General features: G+C 41.3%; 3 protein-coding genes across 3 annotated transcripts in view; 2 read left to right on the forward strand and 1 right to left on the reverse strand.

The window, feature by feature from the left end:
• The first annotated feature begins 989 nt into the window (after positions 1-989).
• LOC117267594 (uncharacterized) lies at positions 990-7,639 on the forward strand. The gene is made up of 6 exons (XM_033643595.2): positions 990-1,134; positions 1,233-1,319; positions 3,200-3,484; positions 4,769-4,900; positions 4,982-5,009; positions 5,123-7,639. Exons 1-6 carry the CDS (start codon positions 1,089-1,091, stop codon positions 5,247-5,249), a joined length of 705 nt encoding a protein of 234 aa, XP_033499486.1. The 5' UTR covers positions 990-1,088; the 3' UTR covers positions 5,250-7,639.
• On the reverse strand, positions 6,253-9,036 carry ptafr (platelet-activating factor receptor). The gene is made up of 2 exons (XM_033642326.2): positions 8,931-9,036; positions 6,253-8,438 (listed from the first exon to the last, which is right to left on the reverse strand). The coding sequence occupies exon 2, from the start codon at positions 8,430-8,432 to the stop codon at positions 7,257-7,259; it is 1,176 nt and encodes a 391-aa protein (XP_033498217.2). The 5' UTR covers positions 8,433-8,438; positions 8,931-9,036; the 3' UTR covers positions 6,253-7,256.
• An 11,236-nt stretch (positions 9,037-20,272) lies between these two features.
• The window catches only part of luzp1 (leucine zipper protein 1), a 69,625-nt gene continuing 68,126 nt past the window's right edge, over positions 20,273-21,771 (forward strand). The window contains exon 1 of the mRNA XM_033642577.2: positions 20,273-20,554. The gene's annotated coding sequence lies outside the window, so the exon portion shown is untranslated. The remainder of the gene's footprint in view (positions 20,555-21,771) is intronic.

Consider the following 21,771-nt stretch of genomic DNA (forward strand, 5'->3'; position numbering starts at 1 on the left):
ACTCACTTTGTGTTTTGAAGCTGTTCCCTGTCTCCCTACATGGGTTTGTTCTGCAGTGACAAACAACATCTGTTGGTTTGTTTAAGCAACAGTTTTATGAAGCAAGAGAAACCACTTCCTGCATTTGAAGGACACAACTATAAGGGACAAAGTAAAGCTGTTGCCATAGTGACATTGTGACCCACCTCACATCTGGGGACAAAATTTATTGTAGTGCTGTCCACACAATAAATGTGAGTAGCCATATGTTATTATGAGCGTAACAGGAACATCTAACAATAATATAATTTAATAGAACTAAATCATGAAGTAGGAGCTTAAAACAGTCCGATATATTGTGCTTTAATTTCTGTGCATTTTGCAGAACCATCTAAAATCCACTCGCTTTTCCTGACCCGCTCTGGCAGCCACTGAGCGTTCGCCTCAGGTGAGAGGTCTGGTGTCAAACTGTCCGACAATCTGAGCTGTCATCGCAGCCTGAGCCTGAAGGTGACCACTGTTGCAGATATGAAACGTTTAAAACCAAGTGTGTTGAGAGTCTGATAGACTTGCCCGCCAGCTCTGAAATTTAAAAAACCATTAAAAGTTCTGTGGAGTCTGGTTAACTGTTTTTCCTGCGGGTCATACATTGATTGACAGATTTTAAATGTTACAAACTGAAGGCTCTCATGGGTGAGATTATAGCTTTAATTATGATTCGCTCAGTGCTCATTTGCGTTGCTCTTATTCTTTGGTTTTGCTCAGCTAGGGCTCTGTGTTTTTATGTATTCACAGTTTTTCCTTTTTCCTGTTTTGACTTTTTTCTGTCTGTTGTTTTAAATGCCATACCAAGATTTCCAATAACAAGGTACAAGAGACGGACACATTGCACTCTGCTGCTTGCCGAGTATATCAAACTGAATATGTTATTTATTAATTCTGCAGAACTGTAACAGGAAAAAGGAACTTGAAACTTCCTTTTCTTTTAGTTTCCCAATCTGATACTTCCTCCATTCTCACCTGTGCTTTGATTAATACATTTGATTCACTCTTGTACCTGTTTACCTGAAGTGAGAGTGGCATTTGCTTTTTGTTCATCTCAAAACAACATGCTGCTCAGCTTTTTCCTCCTGTTCATTTTGTGTGAGAGCACAGGTAAGACCATTTTTTATTGGTGAATGTAATAACAGAATCCAGGATGTGCTTTCAAATATACTGTCAACATTTATTTGTGCTCCTTGTTGTCTTTACAGTGAAATCCCTAACATCAACAACATGGCCACAAACCCGTTCATTTACCACGGAAATTTCTACAACTACAAATGCAGTGACTGTGGAAGGTAATACAGGATGTGATTCTTTAGTCATTTCAATTAAATTAAACATTTAAAAATGAGACTAAGAGTCTACAGCAAACACTGGCAGCTCTGTGAGGATGTAGGCTACATTGCAGTAACTGGAGCTAATGCTACATCACAATGCCAGTGCTAATATGCTAATGTTTAACAGGTAGAAGAGGTCACTGGTTCTAGAAATGCTTTTCCCCATTTCAGTTTTTTCTCAAAAGATATCCCCAGTAGTACTGAACGCAGAAGCACAGGACAGTGATATAGGTTTACGCTGTGTGATTTTGGAGAAATCATATTTCGTTTGTAATTTTGGTGTAGTGTAACAGCCTTCAAGACCGTTCCTAAGCATGGGCTCAAAGAGGCAATGTCCCACCAAATGCTACGCTTGACCTACCAATACCAAACATAGGCGCCTTTAGCCTCGAATAACTCACAAATTTAAGCAGTTAATTGTCACTGAAGAAGACGGCAGCGTTGTAATTTTGTATCTTTAATGACTGGAACTGAGGCAAGTCGAGACCAGTCAGAGAGGGGTACAGGAAAATACGTGGAAATACTTGTGTCGTATTAGCTGACGTCTCTGTTGATTCAAATACGGTGCAGTGGTTAGCATTGTCGCCTCACAGCAAGAGGGTTCCTGTGGAGTTTGCATGTTCTCCCCATGTCAGCGTGGGTTTTCTTCAGATACTCCGGCTTCCTCTCACCATCCAAAGACATGCGGAAGACTCTAAATCGGCCGTAGGTATGAATGTGAGTGTGAATGGTTGTCTGTCTCTATGTGTCAGCCCTGTGATAGTCTGGTGACCTGTCCAGGGTGTACCCTGCCTCTTGCCCAATCTGGGATAGGCTCCAGCCCCCCTGCAACCCCTTACAGGATAAGTGGTTATGGATGAATGCCTTTGCTGAATTAACAAGAGGGCACGAATAATTAAGAAATTGTTGTAGACAGCATTTCAGAACATTGCTCTTGACTCCACAACTCACAAAACTCAATGATTTCTTCAGGGAGTCTGGTACTTTCTCCCCAGATGACAAAGGAGTGTATTGCGGTTACTGCACTCTTTAGATTGGGCCGCAAACACACTGAATCAATTGTATAGTAATATTGATTTTAGCCAACATTCTCTGTGAGATGTCATGTTGCATAATGTTATGGTGTGGCTCCAAAAGGAACTAAAACGGTAAACGACACAATCCTTTAATTAACACTGTAGAATTTAAAGCTATTCGGGAGTTTTAGTTAATGTCTTGGTTTTTATATTCACAGGCTTGTACATACAACTTTTTATCAACAGAGCTCTTAATATGTTGTACTGATAATGTCACCAGGAGAGCTTCAAGCTGATCCAACTGTGAATCATGTAACATTCTCTATGGGAAAAATGAATGAGACTTTTACTTCTAAAATCAAGGATGCCCAAAATAGCTCCTCCAACTTCTCAGCTCTGTGATGTTTACCTTGGTCACCATCTTGGTTTAGCATGTTAGCATGCTAACATTTGCTCATTAGCATGAAATACAAAATACAGATTATGAGTCTGATAGGAATGTCATTATAAATGTTAATTTTGCAAGTATTTGGTCATTAACCGAAGCACTGGGTATTTTTAACTTTTACCCGATGATGCCACAAGATAAAAGTCAGCGGGTCACCAAAGTCATCACAAGTTTTAATGACATTAGATCCTATAGTTGCTGAGATATTTCAGTCTGGACCACTGTAGTGAACAGACCAACCAGCAAACAGACATTGCTATTTCTAGAACTATGTCACTCATGAGGCTGAAAATGTATCTCTCTCTCCCTCCTCTATCCATCATCCTTCATTCTGTGTCCTCCTCATCCACCACCCCACCCATGTTCCTCCCCAGAAAAGCTTTCTCCTCTGCAAGTTGTGGCCACACCAGACTACCCAGTTGCAGCAGGTCAAAGAGTCGACCTGTACTGCAGCGCTTACGCCATGCCAGACACCGTCATGTGGACCTGGAAACACCTGCAAAATAAGACCTGGCAAGAAGTGGGCTACAGTAGGGATCTGACTCTTACCAAGCCAGAGCAGAGTGGGCTTTACCACTGCTGTGCCAAGAGCCAGTTAACTCAGAAGAATGTGACGAGCCCTGACCACCAAGTCTATATCATCTCCATGCAAGCAACAGGTTGGTGCTCTGTTTTGACTCTGCAGTTTCCCTCAGCTCTGAGAATCTTTAATGCGTCTTTCAGCTTATTGTTCTGTTCTTATTTGTCCTGTCAGTGCTCCCTCAGAAGCTCCAGTAATATCTCTAATGGTATTTATGTTTCATTACTATCACACTGTAGCTCCCTTGTGGAAGAGGATGTGAAAGTACCCGCAATAGTGTTGTGTGGTTCGGTCTGAGCCTTTTTGTGTATTTCCCATTTACAGTGTTAGGGTTTTTTTTCAGTGCTCTCCCACACACAGAGAACAGACAGCCACAGGACTGGGTGGGGGGGCATGTTTAACGACAGCAAAACTATACCAAAAACGTCTATTTACAAACTCACACAACTTGTCCAGTAAAATCCAACTCTTATTTATCCCATCATATACTCAGTTTTGCTGGTATTAAATATGGCCCCCTTTATTTCAATTCATCAAGAATTTTAGCCTTTTTTGGATTCTTCGTTCACCGTGGAGGCACGCAAGAAAAACAAAGTTTTCCTCATGAATTCAGTGTAACATGGGATGAGTAATTGATATACAAATGATCAATTTGTGGGTGTAATATTCCTTTAAAAGGTGATAATATATCAGTGCTTTACAGCGTGTTCCCATTGCTCCCAAGTGGTCAGATTAACAGTTATCGCAGCGTTAAATTTTATTGGTAAAGAACTGTCATATGTACTGGGTGGAAATTTGTCAGTGACCTCTAGTGCAGTGGGTTACAGGCTCATTCTGAATGGACCACAAGTGACTCACAAATGTGTCAAGTTTGTAAAAAAAACACATTTTATTTCTAAATACAGTAAATTTCCAGCACAGAGCTTTTATTTTGAAGAGCTGTTTTCTGCTGTAGAGCGAGTGACTATATGACAGCTACTCGACAGAGACAGCAAACTAGTTTGATACATGGCCAAACGCAAGTATGACGCTGACGCTATATTTAACTGTGGGACTTTAAACTAAACTGAAAAGAGGAATCTGGACCCTGTGTCTGGACTAGTTGGAAAGGGTTAGTGGACAAATAATACAACAGCACGCCCTCTAAATTGCCTCAAACATAGGTATCATTTGCATTATTTTTTATGCCAACATATGCACATGTATATATCTTAAGTATGCTAATATTGTCTGATTATTGAACAGTAAACAAAGACAGTGTTTGTGTTTGTTATGCACAAAAATAGAATGCACTTTTTGTCTTTTCAACGAAAACTAAAGCCTTTCTCCTGCCATTCTGTTCTGTTTCCCCGACTCACAACAGCTGCTGAGAATTTAGGAGTAGCTGCCTTTTTCTTTTCTCTCCTGGCCTTGATCATCAACTTTGCTATTCTCTTTTGGCTGGGCTGGCAAAGATTTGGTCGCACACAGACTTCCTCCAATACTGCGGCTAAAGGTAAAGAAGAGCAATTCCTGTTGAGGTCAAATTCTAATAAAATGTTCTGTGGATTATTTTAATTTCTTTGTTCTCCTAAAGGTTTTCCTGGACCTGAAAAGTCATCAAAGTAAGTCCCTGCTTGAAAACATACATATTTATATTCATATTGGTGTGTGTATTTTGTTAACATGCCATGAGCTGTGTATGTTAACAGTCTGCTCACATTTTTCTGCACACTAGGGGAGGTGTGCAACAGACTGAAATGGACGGAGATGTGTACATGAATTACACGAACACCAGCCAAGACTACACTGATCTGGACCCCAGCAATGCCACTGTGGACAATGTGTACTCAAGTCTGTCATGATGGGAGGGTGGAGTTGTGCAATAAAATGACAAAGCATGTTATTAGGCCGCAGAATATCTGTCTCTGTATCTATAGCATCTCAGCCTTTAACCTGATAGATGAGGTTTGCCATATAATATAATATATACAATATGTTGAACACAATCTGAATGTGGATAGCATGAAGATCTGAGGCCGTATTCACAAACATTTGGAGAATACTATCAGAGAGCTCCTAACTTAGCCTAAAATCTTTTTAGTAAGGAGTCTTGCTGCAGACCCTACACTGTAGCCTACGCACGTCCCCTACGCTGTTGTGAGCATTTATACTTGTGTAGTGGTGTGTCTGTGTCAGTTTGCAGTTACACTTCCAAATCACAAGTCAGCGGCAGGGTTTCTGTGAAGTGCTGTAAAGTTTAGTTGATTCAAAACACACATTAAACACACACTAAAAATGGCTTAAAAGAGACAATTTCAAATACAAGTACACAAATCAGCTTCACTATAACTCGCAGCATTCACAAGCAAACACTTGTCCTTGTCTGGACACATTTTCCCCACAAATACAACATGCTAATGTTTTTAGCACAAGCCTATGGCATTTTACATTGTAAAAATTAACCTAGTGGCTAGAGGACTTTTCCTCTACTCATATAAAAGCAGGGACAACAGCAACATTTAGCAAAGGTAACGGTACATAATTTGGCTCTGTTACAACTAACAAGGTTCACTGATAAAACATCATCAATTTCTTAGAAGTTTGTCACCAGGAGCAACTCTTTGTACGAGGAAGCTTTGTGAATATGGCCCCTGTAGTTCTACCTAGGTAAAAAGCTTCCCACCAAACAGCAAGAGGCACTTCCTTCTCTGTGTTTGTACATTTTAATAAAACCAATAAATTGCTGTAAGTCTTTGCTTTAAACCACATGTTCTGTTTTGTGTGTGTGTGTGTGTGTGTGTGTGTGTGTGTGTGTGTGTGCGCTTGTGTGTGTACACAGATTGATAGATATGTCAAACACTTTTTTTTAAATGTACTTTAATCATCACAATACTGCACATGAAAGACATAAATCAAATTCTAATTACAACAGTTGTTTATATGGAATAAAAAACAGCATATTTTTCATTTTGAAAATCAAAATAACATTACACAGACTTCTGAGTAAAATAAAATACAACCAAAGCTGCTCCACTGAATGAAAAATACATCTTCAATCTGATAGTATATAAAAAAATACAATATATTACATATAGGCCTCATAAATAGGTGAATAATAATAAGTGTGTTCCTTTGTCACAGTGAGTCATGGGAGTTTTACCATGTGACATATAGGCAGTGTCACAATATTGGATGCCTGAGGGGAAACGTAGCTCTTTATTACTTCTGTTCCCCGGTTTCACAATACTGGATAAAACGTGTCCAGGCAAAGCTAAAAAACCTGAAAGTTATCTGATGTGAGACAATCTCATCACATATTTTACTAATATAACGTCTGGCAAAGCAAGTACACCCACTGAGTTGGAGGGTGTGTACAATCTAGTGAGAAGCTCCACTTTAAACACCGCAAACAACACGACTGGGCTCTGTATGTACATGTATCATCCTTTACTTCTAGTGCCACACTTCGTGCAGAACAACACCTGTGGGAGGATTTGAATAATGTGTCCAGTGTCTCATCTCATCTGAGTTCATTTCATAGAGTAAAGTCAGAAAGTGTCCTCCTGCGGAAAATTTCAGAGCCGTAATTGATTTGTTTATGTACTTCTGCTTGCAAAACTTCTGCTTTCAGCTTGTACTTCACACAGGAAGAGCAGAGGGAGAGCTGCAATTCAGACTGCAGCTTCGACAGTAGGATGTGATAAAAGGTCAAGATAATGTTTGTGAAACCACGTCAAACTGTGAGGGTGTTCAGCCACGCATACCACATATACACTAAAGCTTTAGTTATTTAGGTGCAACTTAATACTGTATGTTATCTTGAATCAGTGGCAACAAGAAAGTCTTCTACACACGCATCTATGTTCAAATCAGTCCTCTTCGGGTTGCGGGTGCTCGCTCCGGAGTCTATGGCTCTGATTCCTGCTGTCCATGGAGAGCTGCGAGGTGACTGTCTGCGAGCACCCATCGCCCTTTGCCATCTTTTTAATGTGGGCCATGATGAACCCTCGAAACTTCCTCGTGGCAAAATAATAAACTACAGGATCCAAAATGCAGTTGAGGCCCATGAGAAGCAGAGTGATCTGATGTGCGTCATTGAGCGCCTGAAGAGTCTTCTGGCTCCACCCGACGTGGCCCCAGCCCTCTCCGATCTGCAACACCGCCAGTGTCCAGAGGCCTTGAATTACATGGTGGGGCAGAAAGCACAGCACAAACACGCCCACTACTGCTAACAGCATCCGCAGAGCTCTGCGTTTCACCCCCCTTGGCTTTTTGGTTGAGGTGGACACGGTCCTGGTGGACTTTCTGGATATGATCGTTGCAGACTTTAACTCTGACTGGGGAGCACTTTGAGAGAGTAGTGCTCGAGCAATGAGGAGATTACACACCACGACCAGAAAGAAGACGACAAAAAACATCCCGATGATTGCAAAATGATTGGCAGCTACTGTTCTCTTCTGCGTATCGGATTCATTCTGGTACCCCTCGAAACAGCGAGTGACATTGTTCTCGTCGGTGTTGGTCCCTGGAGATGCCAGAGATGGAATAGCCATCGCTACAGTCAACGTCCAGATGATAACGCTTATGAAAATCCCACGACGTCTGTGGTCTGAGGAAGCTGCATCCAAAGGCTGGGTGACCGCCCAGTACCTGTTGACGCTGATGGCCCCGAGGAAGAGGATGGAGCAGTAGGTGTTGATGAAGAACAATGAGCCAGTCAGCCGGCACATGAAATCCGTGTAGATCCAATTGCCATGCCGACTGTAATAGCCAATCCAAGGGGGGAGGGCGAGGACAAAAAACAGATCGGCGATGGTCAAGTTTGTCATGTAGATGCGGATTTCGCCCATGGCCTTGGCTTGGCGGAGGCAGCGCAGCACGAACAGCACGTAGATGTTGGCGAGGAGGCCCAGGATGAAGATGATGCCATAGACGACAGGGAAGAGGATGTAACGGAACTCAGAGTCAAGGAAGGTTGTGCCATTACCGGCCGAGGAGTTCCTACCAGAGGTCCCTGTTACAGCAACTGTGGTTGAGGTCAACATATCCGCCTGTGGAAGAACAAATGTGACGTCAGTGTCAATGTTCTTTTGCCAGTTTATTAGGTACACCTAGCTAAAACTAAGTCTAATACAATACAATAGACAATCTGTATTCTTGCTTCAGCCGGTTTATCGTTTTGGAGGATGTGGTTTGTGGTGCTGTTGAAATGTTTTACAGTTAGGTGTTACAGGTGTTTCTATTATTTTGTCCACTATTTTTTCAACAAAAGTACATTAGGAGCATCACACAAGGTATTAAAAGTACATTTTCCTCTCAATTATGACTTTTCTGAGATTTGCATCTTCTCATTGCTCATATTCAAGTCACAGCTCATTGGTGAGTTAAAAGGCTGACTCATTTTTGATTTGTCCAGATCAGCCTCACAGTTTAAATCAGACCTGGCCTTAATGTGCAGTACTTATTCTGAGAAAAGAAAGAAAAGAAAAGAAGAAAAAAAGAAAAGAAAAGAAAAGAAAAGAAAATTCTTGCTGTCAACTTACCAGCCTGCTTCTTCTTCTTTGTCTTCTTTCTTAATATCCTCTGAGGAAGTGAACTCTAACAGTGTCTGCACAGCCTTAAATTACTGTTACACTGACTGAATGGGCGTGTACGTGCCAATGCTACAAAGTTCAAGACGGAGGAGGTGTCAGGAGGAGGAGGGGGGTAAGGAAAAACCCTGCATGGTGCAACGCTCATTTTCACCTCCTTTATTTCCCTTGTTTGTTTCTGTCAGTCAAAATGAACAAAAGGACGCCTACTTCAAGGAAATGTCAGTTTTACAGTTAGTCTTTATTCCCCTGCTTGTATAAAATATGGTTTAATTGTTTTAAGAAGGTGGAGACATTGCTGGTAATGTGGTGTAGTGAAAACAGGACTTTTCTGGGATTATAACAGCAAATCATTCCAGAAAGAAAAATCAGTTTCTTATTTTCCTCTGGAATATGGGCTAACTTAGATAAAAGATAGATTAGATAGAATTACACCATGAGGTATAAGGTAAAAGAAAGCTATCAGAAGTCAGTTCCCCCAGTCATTATCAGTTAACTTATTATTAACTAATGATTATATTAAAAAATTATATTTATTCATATATTTATTACATATCAATCTATATATTTAGATATCATATTATTTTTTTATATTAATTAATATATATATTAAATTACAGTTACATTCAAATATATTCTTCTAGGCATATTTTTATATTTGCAAAATGTAAAATCCATTCTGTTTCTTTGCATCCTTTCATCGTGCAGGAATTTGTCTTTTAGCACAGCCTATTTCCAGACATTTTTCAGCTTTATTGCTCTGTTTAAAATATTTGTTAGAAAAGTAAGTAATAAGTTACATCACTTTGATTAATTAAAAATTAAAATTACTTTACTTAATGCAGGCTTTAATAGGGTAGCTGCTACTCTGTATTCCATTACATTTCAAAAGTAACCTTCCCACACACACACACACACACACACATACATATATATATATATATATATATATATATATATATATATATATTCATTCATGGAGCTGGAGCCTATCCCACCTGACATTGGGCAAGAGTAAGGGTACATCCTGTACACATCACCAGACGCTGACACACAGAGACAGACAATCATTCACACTCACACTCACATTCACACCTATGGCCAATTTTGCGTCACCAGTAAACCTGCATGTCTTTGGACTGTGGGAGGAAGTTGGACTGACGCAGAGAGAACATGTAAACTTCGCACAGAAGGGCTTACCCACCCTGGGTTCAAATAGGAACCCACTTGCTGTGAGCCACTGACACATTTTTTCCCCTCTAGAATTAAAGGTTAAGTGTGTAAGATTTAGAGGAATATATAGGCTAAATGGAATATAGCATTATTAATATGTTGTTGTTTTTTTAAGTGTATAATCACCTGAAAAAAAGAATTGTAGTCTTTACATTACCTTAAAATGACTCATTAACATCTACATAGGGAGTGGGTCTCTCTGAAAAACATTGTCTTTGTAACTTGAAACTGCTTTATTCAGTGTTTTTACTGGTTTAAATCATTATGTCCATTTTGTTTTGGCGAGGAAGAGACCTCTGCAGATAATTCAACACCCGGTAGAAACCTCCTGAACGTCTGGATCTTTAGTTATCAGAGAAAAAAAAGAAGGTGAGCACATATTAGCAGGTGCTGGGCTGGTGGCCTGTCTCCAGCAAGCCAAATAGCATCATAGAAACACTGATTTTTAACGTGAAACTGCCTTATTCAGTGTTTTTACCAGTTTTAATCACCTGGTCCATTTGTTTTGGAGAGGAAGAGACATCTGTGGATAATTTAGCTCCTGGTTAGCCCCCTTCTGAGCAATTGTTACCTCTCTTCATGACAGCTTACCGTCTCCAAACTGTAGTTGGGAACACGCTGGCTTATTAATAATTTTAGCTTTAACTAGCTTCTAGCAGTCCGGAATACTCTGTAGAAGGAAGGATGGCGAGGCGTTTGGGTGTCTTTATTGCAGTCTTCACCACAAAACAATAAACATGGCCCTTGAACAGTAGTCCCTGAGCTCATCTAAACACTTAATTCTGCTGACTATCATCTCTCTTTACCGCCTGCCATTTTCACACACCCTCAGAGAGCTGCTTCCCTTCACACACACAGTGAAGCGCAAGTCACACAGTCACAGATTACCCAATTCTAACCAGAAGAATTTTCAGCTGGTTGCTCCTCACTGCTTGACGCCACTAAATCCCCCTAAGTCTCACCCACTGGACCTTTAAGTTTTCCCAACACTAACTTCAGTCTGCCCTAAATAGGAACCAAAAGTATGTCTAACTTCTTCAGAAATCACTAGAGTTTTACTTTCATTTTAACTCCCATGTTAGACATTTAATAAGTAACGCCTGCAATTAATTAACAGGCTGCCAGAGCCAGTTTCTGTCTCCTCAGTGAGCAATAATTGAGGCTAAACGTCCGAATGATGACAATTAGTCGTTCAGTCTAAATACAGATTCGTTTGATGTAATTTAATGTCATTAGTGTGCTTTAATCGTTCTCTGTTCAGCTCATCTGGGACGTGCACAGACGTTTTGAGGAGCAGCAGCACCCACTGTATTGTCCCCGTGCTTTCTCCTGATGTTGGCACACTATAAAATGATTTTTGTTAAAGTATGTTCTGCATGATAAGAAAAATTCTTCAAAATATATAATATACCTTTAGATTTTTGTGAGGTTTTGTAACCCACATACACATACAACAGTGTGTGTGTGTGCCAGGCATATGTGCAGTAATGCATTTTGACCACACGGGGGAGGAAGAGCCTAATAAAAAGAGCAAAGGACTTCTGTGCTTCAAACAGTGAGCAGTGATGAAGTGATTTTAGTCCAGGTGAGTCTCCTTAAGGCACTGTGTGAACTGCATGAACCACCACTCTCACTCTGTGTAGTTCAAAGCAGCAGCAGCCCCCTCCCTCTGTGGTGAATGTCTAATTCCGGCTCCTATGTACAAGCACACAACACAACACGTCCTCTCCCTGGTGCCACAGTGTAATTCCTAGATTAAGGTTAACAAGCCTCCCCAACCTTATTGCTGTTATTATGGCTTGGCGGTGGAACAAGAGAGCAGAGCTTTTTGGTGGTTGTGCCCTGCATGACTGCCAGACGTGCTGTGCCATTGCTGGGTATACAGGCCTACACTGTAAAAAAAGAAATTTTCACGATACATCTTGCTGCTCGTGGTTTGGGGTGTGGATTCAGAAGATTCCACAGCGAGCAAGTGAGATTTGTCTTGGTCATGAAATGAGGAGAGGAGCTTATGTGAGATGTGGTTTGGTTCAAAGAATGCTGTCTAATATGTGTGACTGTATTGTGTACACTGTAAAACATCAAGCAGCAGTTTAGCAGAAACAACTCTTATCAAATACTCAAAAGTTCTCAGATGCCTCTCAGACAAGCAAACATGAGTTGCTCTGACTTGAAGTCACGTGACTAGAAATGATGAGTTGCATGAATGCACTGCTGAGTGTTTGAAACATGATCAGTGTATCATCAGACTTCCCAGCATGCTTTGTTTGAGGGTTAAAACTCACCACAGAGCATTCTCTTTTGTAGTTAAAGACAACATACATGATAGAAACTTGCTGTGTCTTGCAGTACATGTTAAAGGAACAGTACGCACAGGACCGAGTCATTGTTTTGCATGTCACAAGCAGGTCTCAAGTCAAGACAGGCAAGTCCTGAGTCAAGTCCCAAATAGAGAATGATGAGTCCCAAGTCACATCCCAAGTCTTAAACTTCAAGTCTGAGTCCTGAACAAGTCATAATGTGCTCTACCAAATATCATTGCTATTTCAACAACAGAGTAATTATGTACTGAATTTACAAAAAGCATGAATTATTTACAACGTGTCCTTATTTGTTGAAACACGTGTGCTGAAAGTTTTTGTTTTTACCCACACATTTTGCATACTGCAATTTATTTCCTTGTTGGCCACCACATACTTTGTTTATGCAAACAAAATCCAGCTGGGGTTCAGTAATATTAATTCTTCATGGTTTTCTCCTGCAACTTGATTGGTTGCTGTCGGATTGGTTCAAACAAAGTGGATCATTAGGGGAGTTATGTGTCAAGTTGCTGGGAATGAATAGCGTTAACATTAGTTTATTCAGGAAATGAATTGACTCGTGGCACACTTTTTACATAACATACTTTTTAATTTTTGGGGGGTTGGAGGAAGGTGTCAAGTAACTTTAAGTCAGAGGGCTCAAGTCCAGGTGAAGTCACATGTCATAGGTGGTAAGGTCCAAGTCAACTTGCAAGTGTTCATTAATGACGTCAAGTTGAGTCATTACATTTTTTTACTCAAGTCTGAATCAAGTCCAAGTCATGTGACTCAAGTCCACGCCTCTGGAGATTAGTGTCTACCTTTGCATGATTCAGACACAGAGCTGACTTTGGCAGGAGCAAACACAGCCATAAGGCCCATGTGACAAAGGAAGAAGTGGCTCTTCAAATTCGGAAAATATAGCTTGTAGGCAAATGGCCACTTGGCGATAGTGGAAAAGAGCTAGAAAAAACACACTGGCATTCATTGATTTATTAATTTTCTGTAACCACTTATCTTGTTAGGGGTCATGAGGATGGCTGGAGCCTATCCCAGCTGACACTGGGCGAGAGGCGGGGTACACCCTGGACAGGTCACCAGACTATCACAGGGCTGACACGTACAAAGAAACAATGATTCCCCTTCTTACAATCACACATACGGGCAATATTGAGTCACAAATTAACCTGCATGTCTTTGGACTGTGGGAGGAAGCTGGAGTACCCAGAGAAAACCTACACTGACACACAAACTCTGTACAGAAGGGCTGCCCCACCATGAGGTTTGAACCAGAAACCCTCTTGCTGTGAAGCAACTATGCTGACCACCTTACCACCATGTCACCCAAAATACTGATATACACTTTAGGTTAATCTAGCAAAATTGTTAACAATCACTTGCTCATCAAGCAGACACAGAGGGCGACTGTGATTCATTTTGAGTCATGTCTCTGGCCACCTGATGAATGCAAGATCAATATTCACTCTTAACTGTTTTTGTTTTCAACCAGCTCCTGAGGGAAATATTTGTCTCCTTAGCTCCACTATGTCCACCAGCTAGTCTTTAACGTTCTGATGCTCCAGAGAGCAGTGGGAGTGAATCAAAACAGAAAAGTCTTTTATTATGTTAACTTTACTGAACATGTTTTCTTAAGTTCAGTGAACTTAACTCACCTCAAAAAAACATTCTCACAACAATCGAGCTGACTTAAGGGTAGAGTATGAAGGACTGTCAATTACTGTTTGTTAACACGCTTGTCAGTAAAAGTGAAAGTACAAACGAACCCCAGATCTACTCTTGTTTGGAGTTTCACCTTGCTATATTTGCATTCTTACGGCAGCATTTTTTTAAAGATTATTTTGTGGTATTTTTGCCTTTATTAGATAGGAAAGTCTAGCGCAGGGGTCACCAACCTTTACTATCAAAAAAGCTCCAGACAGAATAAAAATCTCTCTGGAGCTGCAAAACATATTTGAGCCTCATAATAAAGGTAACATAGCCTTTTAAGTCAAATTTAGCCTTTCAACATTAATAATTGATCTAAATGAGCATTCATTAATATGTTTTAGCACAAAATGGCTATCCTGCAGTGAGCTATTTATGATTACTTGGCACATTACCTTTGCAGCATTGCTGATAAAAGCAAATTAATTTGTCCACGCACTATTAAATTCTTCATTTTCCCCTGAGACTTTCCCCTTTTCGGATTTGGAATCCGCAGCTAGCCTAGATAGGGAGACTCAAGATTACTGTAACCATCGCTAGTGATGTTCTTAGAGGAAAAGGCGCCAGGACAGACATACGATGCCCATTTTTTAGAGAAAGAGGGTAGGACATGCAGCAAAGGGCCACAGCCAGAACTGAACCCAGGACCACTGCGGCAAGCCTTTGACCATAAGGTTCCTGCTCTGCCAGGTGAGCCAGTGGGCACCCCTGAGGCAGCATTTTTAAAGCAAACCTACAATTTTAAGTTGAACCACCTTGCAAAGTTTTACAGTGTAATAATAAATAACGGTTGGATTCAAATAAAGACATCCCATGCTGCCCTGGCACAGTGGTAGCGATTCACTTCACAAATTCTTCTATGGACAACACCTGCGTCCGGCTCCTGCCTGCATGCCAACTGATATCCTTCTCTCATAGACACCCCTCTATATGGCCTCTAAACGGCCCAGAAAAATGTAAAATAATGAGATACAGATTCATGCAGGTGATCCCTGATGTTCCGCACTGCTGCACGGGTCAGTCCAAGGAATCCTTCCTCCCAAGGAGTGGTTGCACTTTGAGTCCAGGTGTGCAGAGACGCAGAGAGGGAATGCTGCCAAGGCTTCATAACTTTCTTCTCTCTTTTTTTTTTTAATGGGAGAGGTAGATATCAGCGTGTAAGAGCTATATAGTCAGAAGCCAGAGTCATGCATTCCTCTGGGAGGCAGGAAGGGAGGGAGTTGCCTGCTTGGAGCTCCTCTTGTCCCATTAACACCTTTTCACAGTTGCTCCTTCACCTCACCTTGATCCATGGTGCTTTGCCTCTGGCAGACATGAAACGCCCTAGTAGGATATTTTACAGACCACGGCCTGTACGCTGAGGCCACTTATGAAGAACAGAGGGGGAGAAAGTATGAGGCTGATAACTGATAAATCGGTAGTGTTTAGCTGCACGTCTTGCTTGGCAGAGGGGTGTCTTGGCAGACCGGAGAGTGCAGGTCTCTCTCGGGCAGATTTACTGCATGCCAGAGGCTGAGGTTTGAGGAATGTCCCCCTGCAGTGAGAAAGAGAGGGCCATGGGAGGGTGAGCGAGACAGGCTGAGGCATCTGTACTGCAAGATAATATAAGACCTGACAGTAAGACAAGATTTTCTTTATTCCATCAAAGGATTTGGAGCTCTCTTTCTCTCTCTCATGGGACAGCCTGTATTTCCAAATTAAGACATAAAACCCTCAAATATCAGATCTCAGTGGGAGCTGTTGGAAATCACCCTTAAGTGATTAAAGCAGAAAGGACTGTCATGATTTCAAGCCATTTAGATTCAGTATTGTACAAGTGATGCTGTTTTTTCAAAGGGTTCCTTTAAACATGACATCTGCATGCTACATTGATGTGAGTTTACACAATGTTGCACAATGTTGTCGGAGCTTGATGGCTTTAGATAAGTGCATGTTTCCCTCCACGACAAGCTGCCCCACATTTTGATCCATCAGGGTTACATCTGTTTAAATACTGGCCATAACCCGCTCTGAGAGGACAGTGAATTAAGCACATTAATCCTTATCCCCGCTGTAAAATGGACACAAAGTAGGGAAAGCTTTAGTCATATTGTGGCATTAAATCCTCCTACTCTGGTCTAATTTTTTTCTTACATGCTCATTTTGTAGTCAAAAGAATATCGTCAGGTGACTATTGACCCACTCCTTGCACTCTGGACTATTGGCTGCTTGTAATTTTGGTGATCTATGCAGGATTATTAGAGATTAGTCAGCTGTTGCGGCCACTGCAAGCCGCTCTGGATAAGATAAAATACCTAAAATGTGAAGCTAAATCACGGGGCTTCCTTTTGAAAGGACAATCAATGTGTTAATGTGATTATGATTTGTGCTGCTGCATTCCCAAAATTTTATTAGAATGAACACATTAATGTTGCTGCGCCGTGAAGGATGTTTGTGATTAGGAAGGATGTTGGCTTGAACACCGCTCTTCCTGAATCCTCTGTGTGTGTGTTACAGTATGTGCTGCAGGAGATTACATTCCCTGCGACCCTGTCTTTATGCATTAGATTGCAGTCTGTATTATGCATTTGCATTTATACCATTTGATGTATTAAGGCAAATTCCCAGAATGACAGAAACTTGTCTGTGCATGAGCCAACCCTCTCAAGACGGATGAAACATGGCCGATACACGTCCTCATAAAAAAGAGGCATTTTCCATGCCTGTCTTTACTTATGTCATCTCACTGTTTCTATTGCTGTGATGGATTTTTTTGTGCTTCGCTTCCTCATAGATCAAGAGCTATTTTAATGTCTAGAGCAGACCAGCGGCTCTGGAAACTGAGGCAAAAACCTGTATTCTACGGCTCCTGAAACTATATTTCCCTCTCATGCTGTGCCTTTATCTTTAAAGACACATAAACATGAGAAATCTAGAGAAAACATATAGTTTATACAGATATATGTATGCTTGTTCACATACACCTGTGCTTGGCTTTCCTGCTGTGGCGTTCAGGTGTCTGGGCATGCCTGGTTATGCCTTGAGCTCGCAGCAGCGTCGGAAAGGATTTAATTTCTCTTTGATTCCTTGGTGTATTTGGCCTTTTCCCCACCTGGAGAGAGCAACACCATAACGTTATTCGTACCTCGTCCAGCCCATTATGTGAAATGATATGATTAGAGCAATATGGCCTTTTACGAGGGAGGGATGTTTAATGAGGGGGAAAACAAAAGCTTGGCTGTGGTGTTCTCCACAAAGGACTGTTTAAATGACACAACTGTTTAAGTCACACAAGACACGGTCATGGTCACAGATGACGTCCAGTAACTATATTTTCCAGCCTATCCCTTATACAGAGAGCAACAATATGCAGCTGATGTTTCTTTGAAACAGCAATCAGGAAGAATAGATTCTGTTTTTGATAATGTAACAGCATCTTAAAATGACGGCAGTGTTTATGTGCTCGCCTGCTGCTGTATAAAGCCGTGTTCTGCAAGAATCAGCCTAAATTGTTCAAGAAATACGAACACAAACATTTCGTGTGTGTGCGTGTGTGCATGTGTGTGTGTGTGTGTGTGTGTGTGTGTATGTGCGCATGGGCAGGGCTTCACCTGCTTGGCTGATTGCCTATCACATTCATAAGAGTTATGAGGTATTTTATCATCTTACCGAAGTAATTTCCACAGTTACGCAACCGAAAGACAATGAAAAATTTACTGCCACACCATTATCACACTGCAACACACAGAGCAAACAATAAGCTTCTGTTACAGTCATCACACTGTGTGACGGCACATGAAGTTAGTACTCTCAGCGGGAGTATTTCATACCCAGGTACACTAACAGGGTTGAGAGAGGTTGCCCCCAAAAATGAACCTTTTGGTACATGTACTTTTCCTCCAGAAAAGGAACAAAACAACTAATGGTTAGGTGTTTGAAACTACAAGGTCACCCCAGCAATTCTACACTAGACCAGTGATACTCAACATACAGCCTGCGGGCCAAATCTGGCCCCTGACAGGGTGCTGGGTGCCCCCAACCATTTTCCAACTCACAATGAAAACAAAATTGATTCACACTGAGATTTTTTGTACTTCTAATATAAATATGGTGCCAGAATGCATAAAAAACATCAACATAGAGCTTATTTCTCAAAAGAAGTGCTAGGGGAGGACCACCTTGACCCCCTAAAAGAGGTCTGGGCTAAGCCCCAAGTGTCTTCAAATCCTAGAAACGCCCCTGTGTATATCTGATGTGTCCGGGGCTGCTGTGTCTGGCCCCTAGCCTCCTGTCATTTTGCAAAAGTGACCCCAGGGTGAAGCAAATTGAGCATCTCTGCACTAGATGTACAAGATAAGATTCACAATAAAAGATTTATCTAACAAGTTTTAAAGTTTTGTTGGGTTTAATACAGCGCAGATCGATCGGTGCGTCTGTCTTGGTGGTCAAGGTCTCTGAGCTGCACTGGGTTTGGACTCAGGGAAAGAAAATAATAATATATCCTGTAATAATACAGCTGAAAAAACTTGTCATTATTAACCCAATAGAGAGGGTATAATGACTTCTTGCATCAGAGTAAGGATTCTGCGATACATTGGTACTGACAATAGCCATGATAGTTTAAAATTAAATACATTTATAATATTGTGTAAATAATCCAGTGCCTCCTAAATCATTTCACTCAATGCCATGTGGTTGTCATTTAACTATCCATCCTCTTTTGAAACGTTTTTCTGAAGTTAAGGTCACAGACTTTCTCCTCACCTCCCTACAGTCAAATTTTAAGTATAATTAACACATTTTCCGAATCCTGTTTTTTTTATAAGGTGCACTATTGTCAAATCGGGTCCACGATCTAAGCTGCAAACATTACAGACTGCTTTTAAATGGAAAACTTCGAGATCCCCTTGCCTTAAATCCCACATTGAACATCCAACACAGCAATGCCACTCGCATTTCTCAACCTAAAACCATCAGAGTTTAACTGTGGTATTTGTTCATTTATAAGCATATGCAGAATAATCAGCATTTTTGTGGCGGCCATTTTTGTCATTCCTGGACATTTTATGGGCATTACAGCGCACACAAACCAAAATAAAAGCTTAGTAACAATACAGTGGGGATTTATAATATGTCTGTGCTACTGGAAAATATACTTTAAGTAATGTTATCAGTGTGTTAACCCCATTTGCTGAGTTTAAGACTCTTGTAACATTGCTACAGGTGTGACTCATTGAGTTTATAGCGACTTTATGGACACTTTTTTATACAGCAATGGGGATTTAAACTGTGATATACAATGGGAAGCTTACAGTAAAGTGTTCTTAGTGATATATTTTTGTACTTTTAATATAAATAAGGTGCCAGGGTGCATAGAAAAACATCAAAATAGAGCTTATTGATCAATAGAGGTGCAAGAGGATGATCTCCTTGACCCCCCTAAAAGAGGTCTAATGTCCCCAAATCCTAGATATGCCCCAGTGTGTACCTGACCTGTCACACAAACCAAAATAAAAGCTTAGTGACAATACACTGGGGGTTTATAATATGTCTATGCCACTGGAAAATATACTTTTAGTAATGTTATCAGTGTGTTAACCCCATTTGCTGACTTTAAGACTCTTGTAACATTGCTACAGGTGTGATTCATTAAGTTTATTGTGACTTTATGACACTTTTTTATACTGCAATGGGGATCTAAACTGTGATATACAATGGGAAGTTTACAGTAAAGTGTTCTTAATGGTATTTTGTTCTCCCAAATTGTGCTATAATGTTCCTGTGGAGGATCTAGTTGCATTAGGAAGTTTATGCTGCTCAGTTAAAAAGCACAGTGTGTGCAGACATAGAAACAGAAAGAGAGATTAAGACAGTGGGACTATCCACACAACCTCAGCTTGGATTCATTCCTCCCCATCGGCCAGATTTGTGTTATGTGGGGGAGAGAGGCGGGACCTCGCAGCCGGGAAGGGCGTTCTCTTTGCGGTCAGACCGGGCAGAGTCATCCCGAGGGGTGGGTCCTCCGGCAGCAGTAAAGGAAAACCCACCTTTTTTCATTGTTAAGGACGCGGTGGAATGTGATGGTTTGATCTCCAACGGGCCAGGGAGGGGAATATCCGAGAGGAAAGGACCGACGAAAGTGATTTAGGGAGAGGGGGAAGCCAAAAAACGCATTCCCCCCTGCCGCCTCCAGCTCTCCGGGTTGTGTGTGAGAATATGTGGATGAACTTGTCCTCGGCGTGTCGGCAGCAGCGAGTCCTCCCGTCCGCATGAGCTCAAGCCGTGTGAAGTTGTGGATTTACCGCTGCGTTTTTCTGACCCGGCGGTGGACCAGCTAAGGTAAAGTTATTCATTTCTGTGTGCGTGTTTCTGGGGAACATGGGCAACAGTATTTAGAGGGGGTTCAGACAGCGGCTTCCTTCCTGAGTTGGACCCAGTCAGTCGGGACTGCAGAAGTCTGAACTGCGGCAAGTTTTTCAACCCTCCTCCTCGTCGTCCTTCTCCTCCTCCTCCTCCTCTGCTCGTTTTGTAGCCAAGAGGAAGCATCCAGGACTGCGGCGAAAACCTCAGGTGGTTAAAATGTAGCGGTGCATACACCATTTACTTCCTATTTTCTGCTCGTTTTTACAATGTTTCAAGCATTTGGCGACATATTTGCGACTCGCCTGCGTCTACGCACTTAATAACGCCAAGCTTTTCCATATAGGCTGCTGCATGACCAGCACAACATGGGGTAAAAACATTAAAATGAAGTGTTGGCCACTCCAACATGCTCTTGACATTCATGTAGTCCATGATATGGTAAGGGTATTACCTTAAAAATGTAATATAACAAACTGTAAATCCCCTATTCTCGAAGTAAATGGGAATTTAAGGGTATTTTTAATGAATGAAGTCAATGTTTCAGTTCCCTTTGTTGACATACAGTATCAGCAACAGAAGCTAACATATCTAGACTTTGTACCACACAGCCAAATGCACTGTTTTGGCCCACTTTTCCTTCAGGATACACAGGGAAGCTTTCCCATACACTCAAATATAAACCCTAACATTTACATTACAGACAGAATACACTGTATGATATGTGCTAGATATGACACAGGCCTGTTGTCGGTGCAAGGTACTGGGCTAAATATATTTGGGGTTCACTTAAACACGCTGTAAACAAACAACACAGCACCAGAAGTCGCCATATGCACATTGCATTCACCCAGGAATAGACGTATGGAGGACATATGGAGACAAACCACTGGAAGGATATTACAGTGGTTTTACATTGAAGGAAACTCGAGCTCCTCCTGTATTTAATTTGTCAAATGAGTTCACAGTTAATTAAGACATTGTAGCAGCAACTGGAAGAAAGGACTGATAAATGAGTTGTGCACATGTGTCTGTGTGCTGGGGGCAGTTTTTGGATGGTGGACGACCTCAGTGTAGCTGCAAAAGAGCTAAATCGGCTTTTTGACACGATACTGGAATTTGAAACTTTGATAAAATACCTTGAAAAATATCGGTATTTGATATAATTTTCAATGCCACAGGGGAAAATTGATATT

The sequence above is a fragment of the Epinephelus lanceolatus genome, chromosome 15 (genome assembly GCF_041903045.1).
Source record: "Epinephelus lanceolatus isolate andai-2023 chromosome 15, ASM4190304v1, whole genome shotgun sequence".
NCBI lineage: Eukaryota > Metazoa > Chordata > Actinopteri > Perciformes > Serranidae > Epinephelus > Epinephelus lanceolatus.